Source organism: Paramormyrops kingsleyae, chromosome 6 (genome assembly GCF_048594095.1).
Source record: "Paramormyrops kingsleyae isolate MSU_618 chromosome 6, PKINGS_0.4, whole genome shotgun sequence".
Classification (NCBI taxonomy): Eukaryota; Metazoa; Chordata; class Actinopteri; order Osteoglossiformes; family Mormyridae; genus Paramormyrops; species Paramormyrops kingsleyae.
The window spans coordinates 13630302-13646471 of record NC_132802.1 but is presented as its reverse complement, the minus strand read 5'-3'; the positions used below and the strand labels follow the sequence as shown (position 1 = coordinate 13646471).

Genomic DNA, 16170 nt, shown 5'->3' with positions numbered 1-16170 from the left:
AGCAGCCTCAGAGGCTGTCGAACCTGTGCGTTTGTGTGTGTTTCTGTAAGTCAGGCAGGTTGACAGCAGAGTGCTTTAAATGCTGGTCTACCGATCCTCTCCTCTCATAATAATCCAGTCTAGACACACCAACACATCTCTAGTGGGCCTCCAAGAGTAATTCAGACTGAGTGTTAAAAGTAATCTCTGCGAATAATGATGAAACAGTCAGAGGAGATTGAATCCGTGTTACAAGTAGCACAGAACCCTTGGATCAAGCGGCCCTGTGAACAGCCTGAAGTTCTTCGCTTGTTTTTTTTTCTCCTTTCGTTTGAAATGCCGTATCGTATATATGGAAATAATCCACAGGCGCCATTAGGTAGCCAAGGCTGCCGAGGTGAGGCGGCGGACAGGGGCGGCAGGGCGGACGTACGTGGGTGCCGTTGATGCTCCAATGGACGCTGGGCCTGGGCGCGCCCTCCGCCTCGCAGATCAGCACCTTGTGCCGGCCATCTCCTCCACGCATCTTAAGCAGCCGATTAATCACTGGTTTTCCTGGAAGAGCCAACACCCGTCAGCACCACGCGTGTCGGTTACATGCTTGCGTGTATATCTATGCGTAGCAGTCACGACATTTTCGGCTCGACAGCACAAACAATGGAATACATTCCTTGACGCCGGTGAAACTTTTCACAAGAAGATGCTAGTAGGGACTGTGAGTTGGTCATGGCGAAGGCTGGTTACGATCAATCACAATTGGCAGTTTGGGAAAATTTTGGCTTCCTGATAAATTACGCCAACACTGGAGATGAAGTACTCAACACTGCTCTTATGCTGAACTCGGATACGTTGCTGGATCCATATCCAACATGCTAACTCATTTCAGGCGACATCATCCGAGCGTGAAATTCACACCGAGCTAAAAAAATACCTAGCCTCCGGCTATAGGGATGTTTATCACTATAGATATGCGACTATGCTCAGTATTAGATTGTTATGATGCAGTTGTTTTTCGTAATTTTCATCTATTTTATATATTTATATTTACCAAGTGCAAATGAGTATCCCCTAGATTTTGTTATCCAGACATGTGGACAGACACACTGGCTTTGGTTTACAGCTTTCCCTAATTATGCTTCTGTATGTAGTTTTTATAATCATTTCAAAACAAATTCTGTTTCCCCTGCTGTACTGAAATTGCAGCGAACCATGAACCTAAAACTGAGGTTTTAATTGAATTTTGTTTGCTATTACATATATATATATGTACATATATATATATATATATATGTACACACATATATATATATATATATATATATATATATACACACACACACACACACACACACACACACACACACACACACACAACCTAAAAACATGGCGACATACCTTCTACCACGAGTTGGAAAGACCTGCTCTGCTTTATTCCCATTCCCGTCGAGACCTCACACACATAGAAGCCAGAGTCACTATACTTCAGGTGGAGAAACACAGGCTTCTTGTCCAGTTTGCCATTGTCCTGAAAGAACACGGCGGCTTGTTAAGGAACGCAAGGCACCGCATCGGCAACACTCCTCCGTCTCGAAGATGTTGAGACTGGTGGAGATCTTCAGAGATAATTTTCTTTCAGTTGGATCCTCCCAAGCTCACGGCAATACCTACCTTGGTCCACGACACCTTTATTTCATCAGATGCATTCTTCTGTATCACCACTTCCAGAGATTCGCCGATATTCTTAATTATTGTCCCAGAGGGGCTCAAACTGACATCCAGGTCTTGGGAGGAAGGAAACAATCTCTTAGACGTCTTGAAAATGTTCTATCAGCTTACCGCAGGCCACAAGCACACACTCATTTATTGAGTTTATCGAATTCATTAAATCCTCTTTCTGAGAAGAGCAGTTGCCCACACAGTTAGGGTGCTGAACGACTCTCAAGATAAAGTCTTGGTTTACATACTATGTGTTTTTCCCAAAATATCTTGGACGACAGTGACAAAATACTTATTAATCTCCAAGTGGAACGCAATAAAATGGCAAGAATGTGTTTTTGTCAAGGCTGTTGAACCCTCCTCAAAGAACAATACCCACAATCTCCACAGACAGTAACCGAATGCGAACAAAAATTCTGCTTATCTGCATTTTCATAGACTGCTCCAACAAAATGGTTCACAATTATAATTACTTCATTCACTGCCCAGAATAATAATAAACTTGTCTCCATTCTCCTTGAAGATGTATTTTATTACCGTTAATTACCCTGGTGACTTCATTTAAATTACAAAAGAAATTGTTTGTTAATAAATTACAGTCAAATTACTCCTTCGATTAATGTAAGTAGTTGCGCGGTATTACCGCAGGGAATTCTCCGGTGGCATGCGATCGGAGATGGATACTCACAGTTCACCAGGATGTTCTTAGTGTCCGCCATTTTGTCATCGTTGACCAAGGAACACTTGTATTCCCCGGTGCTGCCTCGCGTCACGCCGGTTAGGGTGTACATGTTGGCGTTCTCCACCGTCACCTTCTTCTCCTTTGGTGGGGATGAGAGGAAAAACTCATGGAGGTCAGGAAGAGAACATCCAACAAATGTAGCCCAGCTGTCCGCATGTTGTCCGCAGAGCTTGCCTTGAGATAGAAGCTGAAACTGGTCGGCGGAGGATTCCCATCAGCATTACACTTCAAGGTGATGTTGTCTCCCTCCTTGAAGGGCCCTTTGCTAACCACCTGCAGCTCTACCTTCTCCGTGGGGTCTATGGGAAGAGTGTGAGGTCAGCTTGAACACCTACAGATGCCTGAGCTTCTACAGATATTTCCGCCCTGCTCCGGGAGACCACCTAGGGCCCCCCCGCCCTCAATTCCAAAGCCATTTGCCATGGCGAGAGAGCCTCCGTTGCAGGCGGCAGTGAAGTGAGTCATATTACTTCTGTGCCCTGAGGAGCAATACAAAATCTCCTTTCAGCTCTCAATAAGTGCTGCTGCAGACAGGCTATGTCCGACTTTCTGGATAAAACCCACTTCAAGGACCACCTTGAGTGGTACGGTGATGCTGGGCTGCTGCTGAAGGATCTACATGAGAAAATCATCACCATCTCCCGCTTTCTAAGGCCAATGTCAAGAAGCACTACCCAAATCCAAGCCAACAGAGAAATACAAACCCTCTCTTGTGTAAAGCGTGTAGACTCATGCGTACCAGTATACCCCTTATTGCTTGGAATCGAAGTACCGATTTCAGAACCAACAAATCAAGAGGTCCATAGCACATATCAGTCTGCCTGTTTTCTGGTATCTAGCCCAAAGGGGGTGCTGTTGTCCACTCACAGTTGATGGTGAAATTCTCTGGTGCAGTGACTTGGTTGGGCCCCAGGATGTGCTGGACGCTGCAGCTGAACTGGGAGCTTGCATCCTCCTTCACGGCCATGTACTCCAGTGTGGAGCTGGTGGTGGAGAGTCCGGTGGTTGGATCCGCAGTCTTTTTCGTCGTGATGACGGTCGCTGGAAGTGAACGGGGGTTACGGGTCACAGGTGACGTTTCAGGGTCAAGAGGATCCAGAAGTAATCAATATCAAGTACGGAGGCCAATTGTAAAACTGCAGTAACCCGATATTTAACGGCTGGTGTGCATCATCAAATATACAATAATGCAAACCTACTACTTTGATCACTGCAAAGAAGCGGGCAGCCCCGATACTTACATTTCCCATCAGCAGTCAGAGGCTGGCCGTTCTTCAGCCATGTGACATTGGCCGCGGGGTTGGCATCCTGGGTGAGACACTCCCCAAGCTGAATGGGAAGGAAATGTGTTATTGGTCGGGGGCTCAGCATCAGCGACACCATGTGACTATGTTTGCATCACATTTACATGTATTTAGATAGCAGATGCTTCTGTCCAAAGCAACATACAGGTGAGGAACGCTTTAGGTTAGGGGGCAGGGACAGGTCAGATGAGGATAAGGTCCTCACCCAAGGAATCAAAAGTGATATAATTACTCTGCCAGTCACGGGATTTGAACCCACAACACTCTGGATATGAGCACAAAACCCTCACCCATGCTAACCCTATAGATTTGTAAGAGCTGTATACTCTCGCACAGGTTACATTTTCCCTGGCATGTGTGACAAAGAGGGAACTTTTTTTTAAAAAACAAAAAACAAAAAACAGACACACATCAAGCATACACGGTGTCGTCAGCTTGAAAAATATATTACAGGACAAGTCAGACAGGCATTAGCGAAAACGTGACTAGATTAGCTACACCGTGAGAACGAGTCTGCAATCGGCTTTGTCATGGGAGAGTAATGCTGCATGAGATCGCGTGTTTGAAGCGTCAAGAGGGGGGAGGAGTGGCTGAGAAGGTGGGGGGGTGGTGTGCTGATTTGGGAGCAGGCAGTTAGACCACTGAGCCAATTTGTAAAAACATGAGGCCAAGCTGCAAACCTGCAGCCCTGACTGCCTCAGGTAATGAGCCCTGACCTCCCTCACCCCCCGTTGGTAATGCCAGCACCAGATCCTGCAACCCCCCCCCCCCCCCAACTCAGTGCCACATTCCCAAACTTCTGCCCTATGATCACCTTCCTCCTCTTTCATCTCATCTATTCTGCATTAAATTAAAGGCAACCTCACACTGGGCAACCGTGCCCAACGTGGTCGAGGCTCTGCTGAAGCCATAACCCAGAGTTTGATGGAGCAAAGCCATCCTCTGCGGTTTGTTCTCTGGGGGTGATACACGGCACAGTGCGATGCAGACGCATCACGAGACTGAAGCTCAGAATGAATGTGACGCTCTGAATAATTTGTTTAGCTCAGATGTTTTGACAGCCATGGTCTGAGAATTCCACACATCATGACAGTCCGAGTCCAGGTTTCTGTTTCTCAAAACCTTCATGTTAGTAACTCCCCTGGGGTGCGGTGCCTGTGATCGGAAGGTCGCTAGTTCAAATCCCAGGGTTGGCAGAGTGATTTCACCCGATTGCCTCAAGGACTGGCTGGCCATGCTTTCTCAAAAAATATATGTCACTTTGGGTAAAAGCAGATTCTAAAAAAATTAAATGTAAATGTAATATAAAATGCGTCAACCTGCCAATGTAACACCCCCCCCCCCCCCATACCATATGAAAGGCTTGTAGCTACATCTCTCACACACTTAACATTCCCCCCCCCCCATTGAAATGTCACCCCTCTGATCTTTTTCCTTTCATTAAATCACCATCCAGTCCGGCACCCCTGGCGCGACTCAAACCCCCGCATTCTGATAGGGTTTACACAACGGCGCAAGGCATTCCGGCATCTTCTTTTAAGCCGAAGTGCATCCGGCATTGTTCCGACCGCGTCTTACAGACGGTCTGCTGTCGTGCATCTCTCCAGCCCACATAAAAGTGTCTCCAGGTGTTCAATAATGCATGAACTCACATAAAGGAGGTAATAAAATAAAAAATCCAAAAAATTCAACAACATGAACAAAAGGAAAAAATAAAAAAATAAAAACATCAGTGCAATAACCAGGAAATTTCATATAAACGATGTATAAAAAGCACAGAGAACTTACCTTGATCAGTTTACTCTTTTCTAGCACTTTGACTTTGTCTTTGATTTGTGGTGGTGAGGGTGTCTCTGCAGAAACACACAATCACGTGAGGATTCCTTAAATGACGGCTTGTCGCACATGTAACCGCGGCATACTCATGTATTGACGAACAACCACAATAAACGCTTGTGCCAAAGATCATGGTGAACGGCTTCCTGCGAGCCCCCTCAGATCCCTTTCACCACGTCGCCGGCTGATGTTTACACACCGAGCACCAGCATATCTACCATTCTGGCTTTAATCCGCCCACTAGGCCCTTTCATCTTTAATTCAAAGCTCTCTCTTGTGCCCTTGAGGCTTGCCGGCCAGGTGGCTACAGACCCCCCAGCGGCTGTGTTTACCTGATCACTGCCTGAGGTCTGGGGGCCCCCTGTTGGCCACAAACAGTCGCTACACTAGGGGGCCTCAAAGTGACTTTTTGAGTCCTAGAAACAACAAATCTGGCCCGGTGATCAACGCCTTCCAGGGATGGACTCTGGAGGCAACTTGTGCGATTTTAATTCCACAAGGTGAGCAGTACTATACTTACTGTAGACCTGCACTTGGGTGCTGAACATCTCTATGTCCGTCTCGCCGACATTGATGCAGGTGAAGGTCTTCTGGTCAGCGAGTGTCGCTCGACTGATGAGGAGGCTGAAATTACTGGCCATGTTCACCCTGTCCTTGTAGATGCCTGTGGCCTGGATGGTCACCTCGTCTTTCTGCGACTGCTTCACCAGGAGGTCCCCATTACTGCCATCATCCTTTTCCTGCAACACCATGAGAGGAAAAGATTAGACGTCCATCAGTCACATTTGATCATGTCAATGTTTGAACTGACCATCTGATTTTACCCTGTAGTGAATTTTATGATGTTTCTTGCTTTGATGAGTTTTTTTTGCAATGAAAAGGTAGTTGAAAATGATTTTAGTAACATATCGAGAGAATTAAGAGAACTAACTTACATATGTCCATTTAGTGAACATGAGGTTGGCTGACTTGGTGCCTCTCGTAGGGTTGCATGGCACGACGATCGTCTCACCATACAGGGCTGTGATGGTCTGTAAACTACTGACTAAAGAACAAAACAGACAAAAGAAGCATTTCAATAACAGCCGGGGCACACAAAATGGAGTTCAAAGACATTCTCACTTACTCTGAATTTTACCAGCTATGGTAAAACACTTTTTACACATTAAATAGTTATATTTGCATAGCACACGGCTGGTGCGGACTAAATTCTGAATGGTCTGCTCTGCACCTCAACTCGGGTGGTCTTCAAAGTCTCTCTCACTCTCTCTCTCATACACACACAAACACACAGACAGCACAAAGGCCACCACGTCCATTCAGAGAAGACTGCCGGATATTGGGGGCCAAACACTTTCCCTCTCTCTGATCAAACTGCAGCTATGTGACAAACAGACTTCCTATCCCCTTCGAAATGATAGATGTTTTTTAATATGAATGTTGCTCTAAATGTGCTGCCGGCTTCCACTGCGGCATGATGATGATGGAAAGGTAACGTTTGCGGACTTCGGCGGCGAGCCACTCGCCGTGAGGAATCGCCGCTTCCCCTGTGGAAAATCGTATTTATGGGATGTTATTTCTGTGCTTCCCCCTAGCCCTGGATTCAACCGTCCCATAAGTCTTGCCATCTAAAACAGGCGGGGGGAGGTCAGTCGGGGGTCCGACCGCCAAGCTGATCAGAGGACGGTAACTGACGCTCCGGCATCACAGCTCTCAGTCAGAAATCACAGGGAAGCTTTTCATCAGTCTGGAGAAACAGCCGTAAATGCCATTTTTTATAGAAGAGATCCATGTTTGGCTGGGACAGAGTCTCGGTGACGGCGGCTATCCCCCCCCAATCCACCTGAATAAATATATTTCCCTGGGCAATGGCCGGAGCCCTCCAGAGTGGTTGCCATGGAGACAGAGCCGTGCGAGCCGGGGCGTCAGGGATCTAGCCGTGAATATGACGGGTCGGTGGAGCGAGGTCAAAGGCTTCCTCCACGGTGCGCCCGTTTCCATTAGCCGCTCCGGTACGAGAATGAGGAGCTCGGCGTGGCGAGTGGGGATTGAGCGCGCTCAGTGTGCATTGACGCTACAGACAAGTAATAATGGGGATACAGAAACAGGCGCCGTTCAGCCCGACTCTTCTGACACGCTTACGTTTTCCTCCTCGGTTTGTGAAACGGCGACAGGGAACAGACGTGCACTCGCACACAGACTCCGAAGGCTCCCCGTGGTCCAGCTTGCAGCTCCTGGGACTGTCTCAGCACCACATCAGGCCCATTAAAGAGGCCACCAAGTGGTGAGGGACAGATTGGCGCCCCCCGCAGATCGAAGGCTGTAACATGCTTGTCAGCCCTTTGATAAATATTCCCAGTTAGCTACTGCTTCACCTGGACGTACAAATAAAATACATCTAGCTAAATATAAATGGGAAAAAAAACTCTTGCCCAACAAAACGAGAAGTCCAAATGTTCCTTGAATATTAATTTATTTAAATTAAACCTATGAATATTAATCTAAAGACATTAAAACTACCCCAAAAAACAGAAGCATTAACATGCAGACTTAAAAAAGGACTATTACCACCTCAAATACTGGCCAGAGATTTTGGTGGATGTCAGAATAAGGCCGTGGGGAAACTGAACTGGTATTACTGGATAACGGGACCATTAAAGTGCAGGGCTGGTACATCTGCTCCGTCGAGTCCCCGCTGACTTATCTACGCATTCAAAAGCGAAGCAGGACCGTGAAGTGATTCCAAAAGTCCCCCTGCGCAATTTGCTGCCTTGGAACCATAAAAATCGCTGTGGCACCCAGGCACGGGGAGGGGCATCAGGTGCCCTATGGGTAACATTAAAATGTTCTCCAGTCATTCCGGAATGTTCTGCTGGCTAATGGCCGTGCGTGAGCTAAATCACACCATCAAATAAAGAAATAAATCACCAGTGGAGTCATAAACATAAAACAGTGGACCTGGGGCACGTAGGCGAGATGGGCCTTCAGCCCGCGCCCACATATAAGCCCCTCCTGATGGGGGCGACGAACAGACAGGGAGAAAGCTGGGGACACGAGGCGGGGTAAACAAAGGCATCTCGCTGCTAGCTGCCTGCTACCTGCCACCTGGGTGGGCAGGAAGACAACAGGTAATCAGCCACGAGGCAGCCCTGCAGTATCCGCTAAGGGTGGGGGGCGGAGGGCAGTAAGGCAGAAGGTGTCATGGGTCTTAACAAGCCCTATCCAGAAATATCCATCCGGGAGCCTGTGCTGTGCATTAATGTCCACGGAAATACTGTCAAAACACTGCACCTTATATTCCAGCGCGAAAGCACGAACCTAATACCACCCCCCAGGTCTTTCAACGCCAAGCCAGGGGAAGGTGAGCGCGTTACTTTCCCAGCATCCCTCGCTGTCAGCAGCCACGGCTCATGCTAATCATTTTCAGACATACAAGAAGTATGTATAGAAACTTTAACACCCCCCCCCCCCAGACAACACGCAAACACACACACACACTGTCAGTCCGTCTCCTCTGAGATCTGCGGCTCTGGTATTAGATCTTTGCACCAAATGACCCATCAGCAGATACAAGCGCAACGGTAATGTGTAACGGCCAGGTGTGACGCCCAGGTGTGACGCCCAGGTGTGACGGCCAGGTGTGACGGCCAGGTGTGACGCCCAGGTGTGACGGGGACAGAGCTGAGTGTAAATGCCAGGGCCTGTTTATCCTGCTATTTAAAACGCTCAAGATGGATTAGTGAAGGCGTGTCTGACGAGGGGAGCGAAAATAGCGGAAGGTTGCTACGGGAATGAACGGTAAATATGCGGAAAATGCTGCAAAGTTGCAGACTGCATCTATGCCTTCCTAAGCATCCTGTATAGGAGGTAAAAGATGGGTTAGCTGGCCAGACTGTATTTGCCCAAAGGGAACAATGGTGTGTGATGTTAGGCGAGCCCCATGCAGCTCTGGGGTGTGACGCTTGGGATCACGCCGGTCATCAGGGCCGCGATCCCGTGCACGGTTTCAGGTTTCCCCATTGTTCCCACACTGAATGCTTCACCTACTGATTAACTTCCTTTAAAACCTCCCTGGGGAGATAACACACTTTGTCTGTGGCCATAAATGTAATGATTTATCAGCGTACTGGGCAGCATTAAAGAGGAATGAAATGCGGCACTAAATCCTAAACCCAACATCAAGTAAAGTAACGGGACATCTATTTAAAACCATTACAACCGAATGTGGTAATTAGCACTGCGGCCCAAACGTGTTTTTTTTATTGATCATTGACTTGGACAATAAATAAACCGAACATGGCAGTAAAATTCACGGTTTTAGCACGAGTCTAAAGCAGCTTTTTCCCCTCGGAATCATGTCACCAGATTCATTTTTAGAAGGATGCTGGTAACACCAGGCAAGTCGCTGACACAAAGCGATTTACGCTGTTACACTTCGAAGGGGGGGGGACAGGGATAGGGAAGGGGGGGGACAGGGATAGGGAAGGGGGGGGCAAGTTGTCAACTGGATGCCATTTTCGTCCATCTCCCCTTTTAATACCGTTAAAATACTCTCAGGCTTTATTGTGACCTTGGGTTCAGACCCTTTAAAAAGACAGATGCCTTTCACAGGAATTGCCCATGACAAACGAAGGACCCCCTGTCCCTTCCGGCGCCACGTCGCTGAGACGGCCTCCGTTGAGAGGAGACGACGTGCCAGACAGGACTCCTGTCAGAGCCGGAGTCAGCTGGTCGATTCGTCAATTTTTATCGAGTGTTGCTCGTGGTCACGGTGCCAGAAAACCATCCATCTTCTGACCGCTGCTGACCAGGGTTGAGGCCTCTATGCTACCCCAGAGGGCACGGGGCAGGGGAGAGGCTGAGGGCACGGGGCAGGGAAGAGGCTGAGGGCACGGGGCAGGGGAAGAGGCTGGGGGCACGGGGCAGGGAAGAGGCTGGACGGCATGCCAGTCCATCACAGAGCAGATAGGCACAAGCAGGAATTAGTAAACCAAGCAGAAGGCCCTGTCCCAAGACACGTTACCAGCATAGCAACACATTCTTTAAACTGGCACCACCCCCCCACCCCACGCCACCCCATAGCACTTAAATAGTAATAAAAAAAAATGGCTGCCACCCGTGAGGATGTGCGATGGTGCTCTTGGAGCTGAGGGGAATGCTGGGAAACAACATCAGCAGCCAACAGGGTGCCTTCCTGTGGGATTCCCTGCTACGCCGTCAACCTGCAGGAGGGGCCCACCTGGGAGGAATGGATCTGCTGCTAACGGGGCTGCTTTACCCAACCCAAGAGAGTCCTGGGCAACTTCTAAAGGCTCTTCGAGGTTTAGGAAAGGAGCAAAACAACACGTCAAATAAAGCCTGGTATGCTATTTGCATAAGTACATGGACAGGTATACTAGAATGTCCCCCCCCCCCCCATCTTGCTTTCTTGTTTATTTTTTCTAAGACAGGCACACTTACAGAGGTGACAGCGAAGCCTGGGGTCAGGGCACAGGGTCAGCTGTCCTTCCGCGCCCCCAGAGAATTTTTGAGCGGTTAAGTGCCTTGCTCAAGTGCTCAGCAGAGATGCGGCTACTCTGCCAGACAGGGGATTCGAACCGGGGACCTTCCCATCACAGGTTCAGAGGCCGAACCCGTAAATGTGATCTTCTTAAACTGCACCTCTTGTGGATATTTAAATAGCTCATGTCTGGATGAGAATTTGTTCTACACTGCCCCAACCTGCTACATTTTTGGTGCCCCCAGAGAGGGGGGAAAAGAAAAAAGAATGCATAAAATGACAAACTGAGTCAACACTATTGTCTTTAAACTGAATTTAATGAAATATTTTCGAATGAAAGAATTGTCACTAACGCCTAAGAAATCTCTGATGCGGGCTTAATGCCGATAAGATAACGTATTAGGCAGAATAAGGCATCTCCCTGACAGAGATTTCAATGCGACTAATCACACTGGCCCATAAATCCAGTAATGGCCCGGAATGACATTAAAAGCACATTTTCTCATAACACAATACTCAATGAAACTGCATTAGGACATATTGCGGCCGCATTACAAGATGGAGCATCTGTTGCAGCAATTTCCCCTTCAGATGCGCAGTCAGCTCAAAAAAAAATTAAGTCGGAGTGCGATCGAAAACGTGTTACTTTTTTTTTTAATGAGAATGATCAATTTTCACTGATAGACAGAAAATGCGGCACAGCCCCATTTCCAACACCTGCGTGATTGTGTCGGTTTCACGCAGGGGCTGCATTTGCATTGGGGGGGGGGGGGACGGGCACGGGCACATTTGCATGACAGCCCTCAGCAGGTAAACGGATACAAAACTACTTTAACTTCTCTAATCTAAAACAGGGGGCTGCCGGGAAGTTCAGACGGATAAAGCTGTAAATCCAGCAGAAATCTGGGGGATTTGGAACCGTCGCTGCAAATATAATTGTTATTGTGGGGCAGGAAGACCTGAAAATGACCTTCAGAGGTACAGCAGAGCCTGAACAGAAACTCCACACGGGACACGATAAAGGCCACTGTAACCTGACGGACAAATGTCCAACTTCCAATTTACACCTCGCCTAGAAATAGACCCCCCCGCCACCTCATCTGAAAATACACCCCCCTCCCTCCCCTTTTCTTTGTGGCCTACACATTTCTGCCAGGGATTCGTTCCAGTTCCGGGGGAATTAAAACAGTGATGCCTTGCATGTGGCCAATGTCCCCCCCCCCCCCCCCGTTAGACTACAAAACTAAACAAAAGAGCAGGAGCAATGTTTGGGCGCATCACTTTAAGGACAAAGCTGCACACCTGATCCCTTCAGCACCTCTTAATCCCATCCTTTGTGCCTGAATGCTTAAACAAGCAGAGCTCATTTTATCTCCCCCTTTGGAACTTGGGGGAGTTAAAGACAAAAAAATAAGCACCCTAGCCTGAACAAAGGGACTACTAGCACTGGCAAGGGGTGGGTGTATCGCGTGCCATGGAAGGTGCCGGGGGTCAGACCTCACCCCAGGATCGAGTTCCTGGCACTTCACTGCTGGCTGGGCTTCACTAAAAGCGCCAATCAGCCGACCACATGCGCGTCGATACGGGGCCGCCCACAGGGGCCCACAGGGGCATCTGTATCGACCCGCCCGGGGATCAGAAAGGAGATTCATACACCTGCAGAGCACCTGGCCTCTCTCGATAAGCTGCAGCTGGCAGCCCCCCCCCAGACAGCACAGTTAAATAAAAGTGTTTTTTAAACATAAGCTCTATTTCACTACACGGTCGACTGTGACCAGGGGAACCAATCCCTGAGAATCTGAAAGACACTAATAAAATCCCGCAATGTAATTTTTAACCCTGTTCCTTGTCTATTTTTTAAATATAAATGCAGTTTGTTCTGCTCACACGAGCCGGCGTCTAATCGGTCACATGGTCGGGAAAATGCGGCCTGGCAGATCCTCTCCCCCCTCCCCTCCAGTTGTGCCTGGAGGAGACGCCGCATGCCAGGGTGGCCGGTTTAGCCAGATACACCTCGTGAGCGGAATCCATGCGGAAACCTGGGCGTAATCATTCTGCCGACTGGTGGTGGTAATTAGGGGCCACGTAGACTTGGGGGCGGACGTGACCCTCGGAGCACATCACCATAATGCTAATCTCTCCTCACGTCCGCGGTCTCACCTCTCGCCCCCTCCTCATTGTCCCCCACCAGCTATTTCACAATTTCGCACCACTCACAAAATTCCTTTCCAGTCTCAGTGCCTCAGTAATCAGGGGTTCCTGAAGCCTGCAGGACATACCGGGGGGGGGGGACGCTTAACTCGTAGGCCGTTTATCATCGCATCAGGAGAAAGGGAACAAAAAACAGGGGAGGGGTTACATGCGTCCACAATGCCCACATTGCAACTCTTGGAGGAGAATCAAGCGAAAATGAGTTCTACTCCATGATAATCCTCAAATCTGTCGCTCTTAGAGGGACAGAGGAAGGGTAGGACCCAGGAATCATGCTGAACTCACGACAGAAGGGAGCTGAACCAGGGAAACATCGCAGAAGAGGCAGGGTGCGGAGCTTCAGCTAGTGCGTGGGTCCATTCCGATTGCGACCCGATCCCGTGCTTTGCATGGAAGCCAAGCAACATGCAGTGTGGATTTGCAAGGCTCCACCAGTCTGGGAGCCCAGCGTAAACTATTCAAATTCCCCCTGCATGAAAAAATTTGGATTAGAGAGGCCCTGGTTGGCATCGTACAGGCAGAAGGCACGAGGAGGTTTAATTAAAATTCGAAAACAGAGAGCGCAAGGTCAGATAGCTACAGCTACCCATGCGAGATCGCAAAAAAGACGTCATCAAAAACATTTGTTCGGTATGCGAAGGCACGAAGTACAGAAGTGCCTCTGGCATGAAACCCCCCTTCCCCTGAGGGGAATATCAACGTGCGAGTAACTGCTGCAGGTCGTCCACCGTTCCGAAACTCGCTGGCGGGCCCGCCCAACCCCGCCGCCTCTGTGCCGTTAGCTGTTGCAGGGCCCTTGAGGAATGATGGATGGGATGGGATGGGCTCGCGCTGCCCCTGCCCCCCCCCCCACCAAGGTCTGCCTCGCGCACAGGAACACAGGGGGGGCTACACAAACAAGCAGGGGTCGCTGATATAGACTGGGGGGGAACGGTGGGTTCATTAAAGCCGCACAAAGAGGAAACTTCCGGATATCCCGGCGGGTTACCGCCCTCGCGCACGACTCATGAAGCGTGGGGGCTAATTGGCCCATTCTGCGGTGTATAGGCTATTCAGCTCAAGGACGGGCATCAAGTGCGGAGATAATTGACAGGGGGGGGGGGCTGGAGCATTAACAGTGTCACCAAGATCCCCAGTGGCCTCTCTGCTTACAGTGACTGCGACCAATTAGTCGGCTAACAGGACGCAGGTCGGAGTTCGAGGTGGGGGGCAAAGGATCAACCTTTTTCAGGGCCCAACATATGGCCAGCGAGGCAGGAAGACAAGGGTGTCCTTCTGCAACTGGAGGGGGGTGCGTCCCGATTGGCCAAGAGCGCCAGCGAAGGAGACGCGCCAGGTGTGAGGCCTGCGTGTCCCGACAGACGCCTCACGGTTCAGGGGACAGAGGCCAGCGCTGGGTCCGAACAGCCAGGATGTGCTACGATCATGCGTTTCCACAGTTACCTGCCAGGTGGGACGCAGCAGCCAGCATTCAAGTTTCTCAGGGACTGAGATTTCAGCCGCAGGAATGTGGAGTTGTGGCGGCGGGGGGGGGGGGGGAATAATCTTAAAATGATAATTTTATGCGGAAAACAGCAGAGACACTCTACGTGACACCTCCCCCCCCTACCTGCGGTCTGTGGAGGAGCCTGCCTGGAGAGCGGGGAGCCCCCACCATCTTTGCTCTGTTCCCAGACGGATGACACGCAAGGCGCCTGGACCGAAGACAGAAACTGGAGCCCGTGCATTCCCGAACGCAGCGTTCTCGACCATCCCCCCCCACCCCCGTATCAGCCGGCATGGCGAGCAGCCATACCAGTTTCTATCTTTTCTGTGAGGCAGCAAAGGGCAGATTACAAAGCCAAGCCACACTGGGAATGAGAAAAAAAGAGGGGAAAAAAAAAGAGAGAGACTGCACCCGCATCATAAATCTGCCTCAGAACATCCTGGAAGCGGAGGAAACAGGGACATCATAATGCAGGATAATTGCCCTGGCCGTGTGCAGGCTTCCATCTCAATCACGTTGCCATGACAGATGGGGGGGCGGACACTCTCGCAGGAACGTCCACCTTTTCTGAAACGCGGAGAGAAATTCCACACAAACCCCCCGTGCCAGCTTCTCCGGAATTAATAAAGCCGGCCTAAACCGGCAGACGTAATGAGCACGCTTGGAAGCGGCTGCCCTTCCCGGTCATGCAGAAGTTGCAGTAAAATTGCGTTTCCTGCGTGTATATGTACGGACTCAATTAATCTCCTTTCAATTAATGCTTCTCAGCTCAAAACAATCACCTTCCAGGCAATTTTTCAAATAAGCAACTTCCATTCGGTGGGTGACACTCAATTATGGGCCCCTAAACACTACACGCTTTGCAAGACATTAGGCCGCTGGTCCCTTAGGGTGGTGATGGGGGGGGGGGGGGGGGGGGTGATCAAGATGACGCAGCATTGTTTCACAGAAAGGAAGTTACCACAAGTTCACATAAAGGCCCTTCAGTGGGACCTTGACAGGTTGCCAACACCCCCGGTATCACAAACGAAGAGCGCCCCCTACGTGGAGGGTGGAACCCGCCACAGTGATGAAGGACAATGGGAGCAGTGAAGCGGCCCACCAAATAAAAACCGGTCCACTCCTGCTCAGTCAGTTTCTCAGGTTTCAGCGTGACGGGACGCAGGGTCATTGTCGGAGACCACAGCTCGCACAGGAAAAAAAAAACAACGCTCGCTGCTTTGAAAATTTCATTTCTATTGATGGCAGAACTTTGACACCCCCCCCCCCCTCAAATGAGTTGTATGCCTGGTTTTGCAATGACAGGCAGGGGCGGGTGGGGTACACGATGTGACCTCAGAGCGTGCCAAGAAATCCTCAAGGGGACCATTCATCAAAATGTTTGTTAGGCAAAGTC

General features: G+C 49.5%; 1 protein-coding gene across 5 annotated transcripts in view; it reads right to left on the bottom strand.

The window, feature by feature from the left end:
• alcama (activated leukocyte cell adhesion molecule a) overlaps positions 1-16170 on the bottom strand; it is a 41933-nt gene that overhangs the window by 5014 nt on the left and 20749 nt on the right. For all 5 annotated transcript variants that reach the window (XM_072713708.1, XM_072713709.1, XM_072713705.1 and 2 more), the window contains exons 2-11: positions 6513-6622; positions 6098-6317; positions 5530-5594; positions 3679-3766; positions 3305-3478; positions 2612-2736; positions 2384-2516; positions 1648-1760; positions 1375-1504; positions 413-534 (exon numbers count right to left, since the gene is read on the bottom strand). In XM_072713708.1, coding sequence (XP_072569809.1) covers positions 413-534; positions 1375-1504; positions 1648-1760; positions 2384-2516; positions 2612-2736; positions 3305-3478; positions 3679-3766; positions 5530-5594; positions 6098-6317; positions 6513-6622 — 1280 coding nt within the window. The remainder of the gene's footprint in view (positions 1-412; positions 535-1374; positions 1505-1647; positions 1761-2383; positions 2517-2611; positions 2737-3304; positions 3479-3678; positions 3767-5529; positions 5595-6097; positions 6318-6512; positions 6623-16170) is intronic.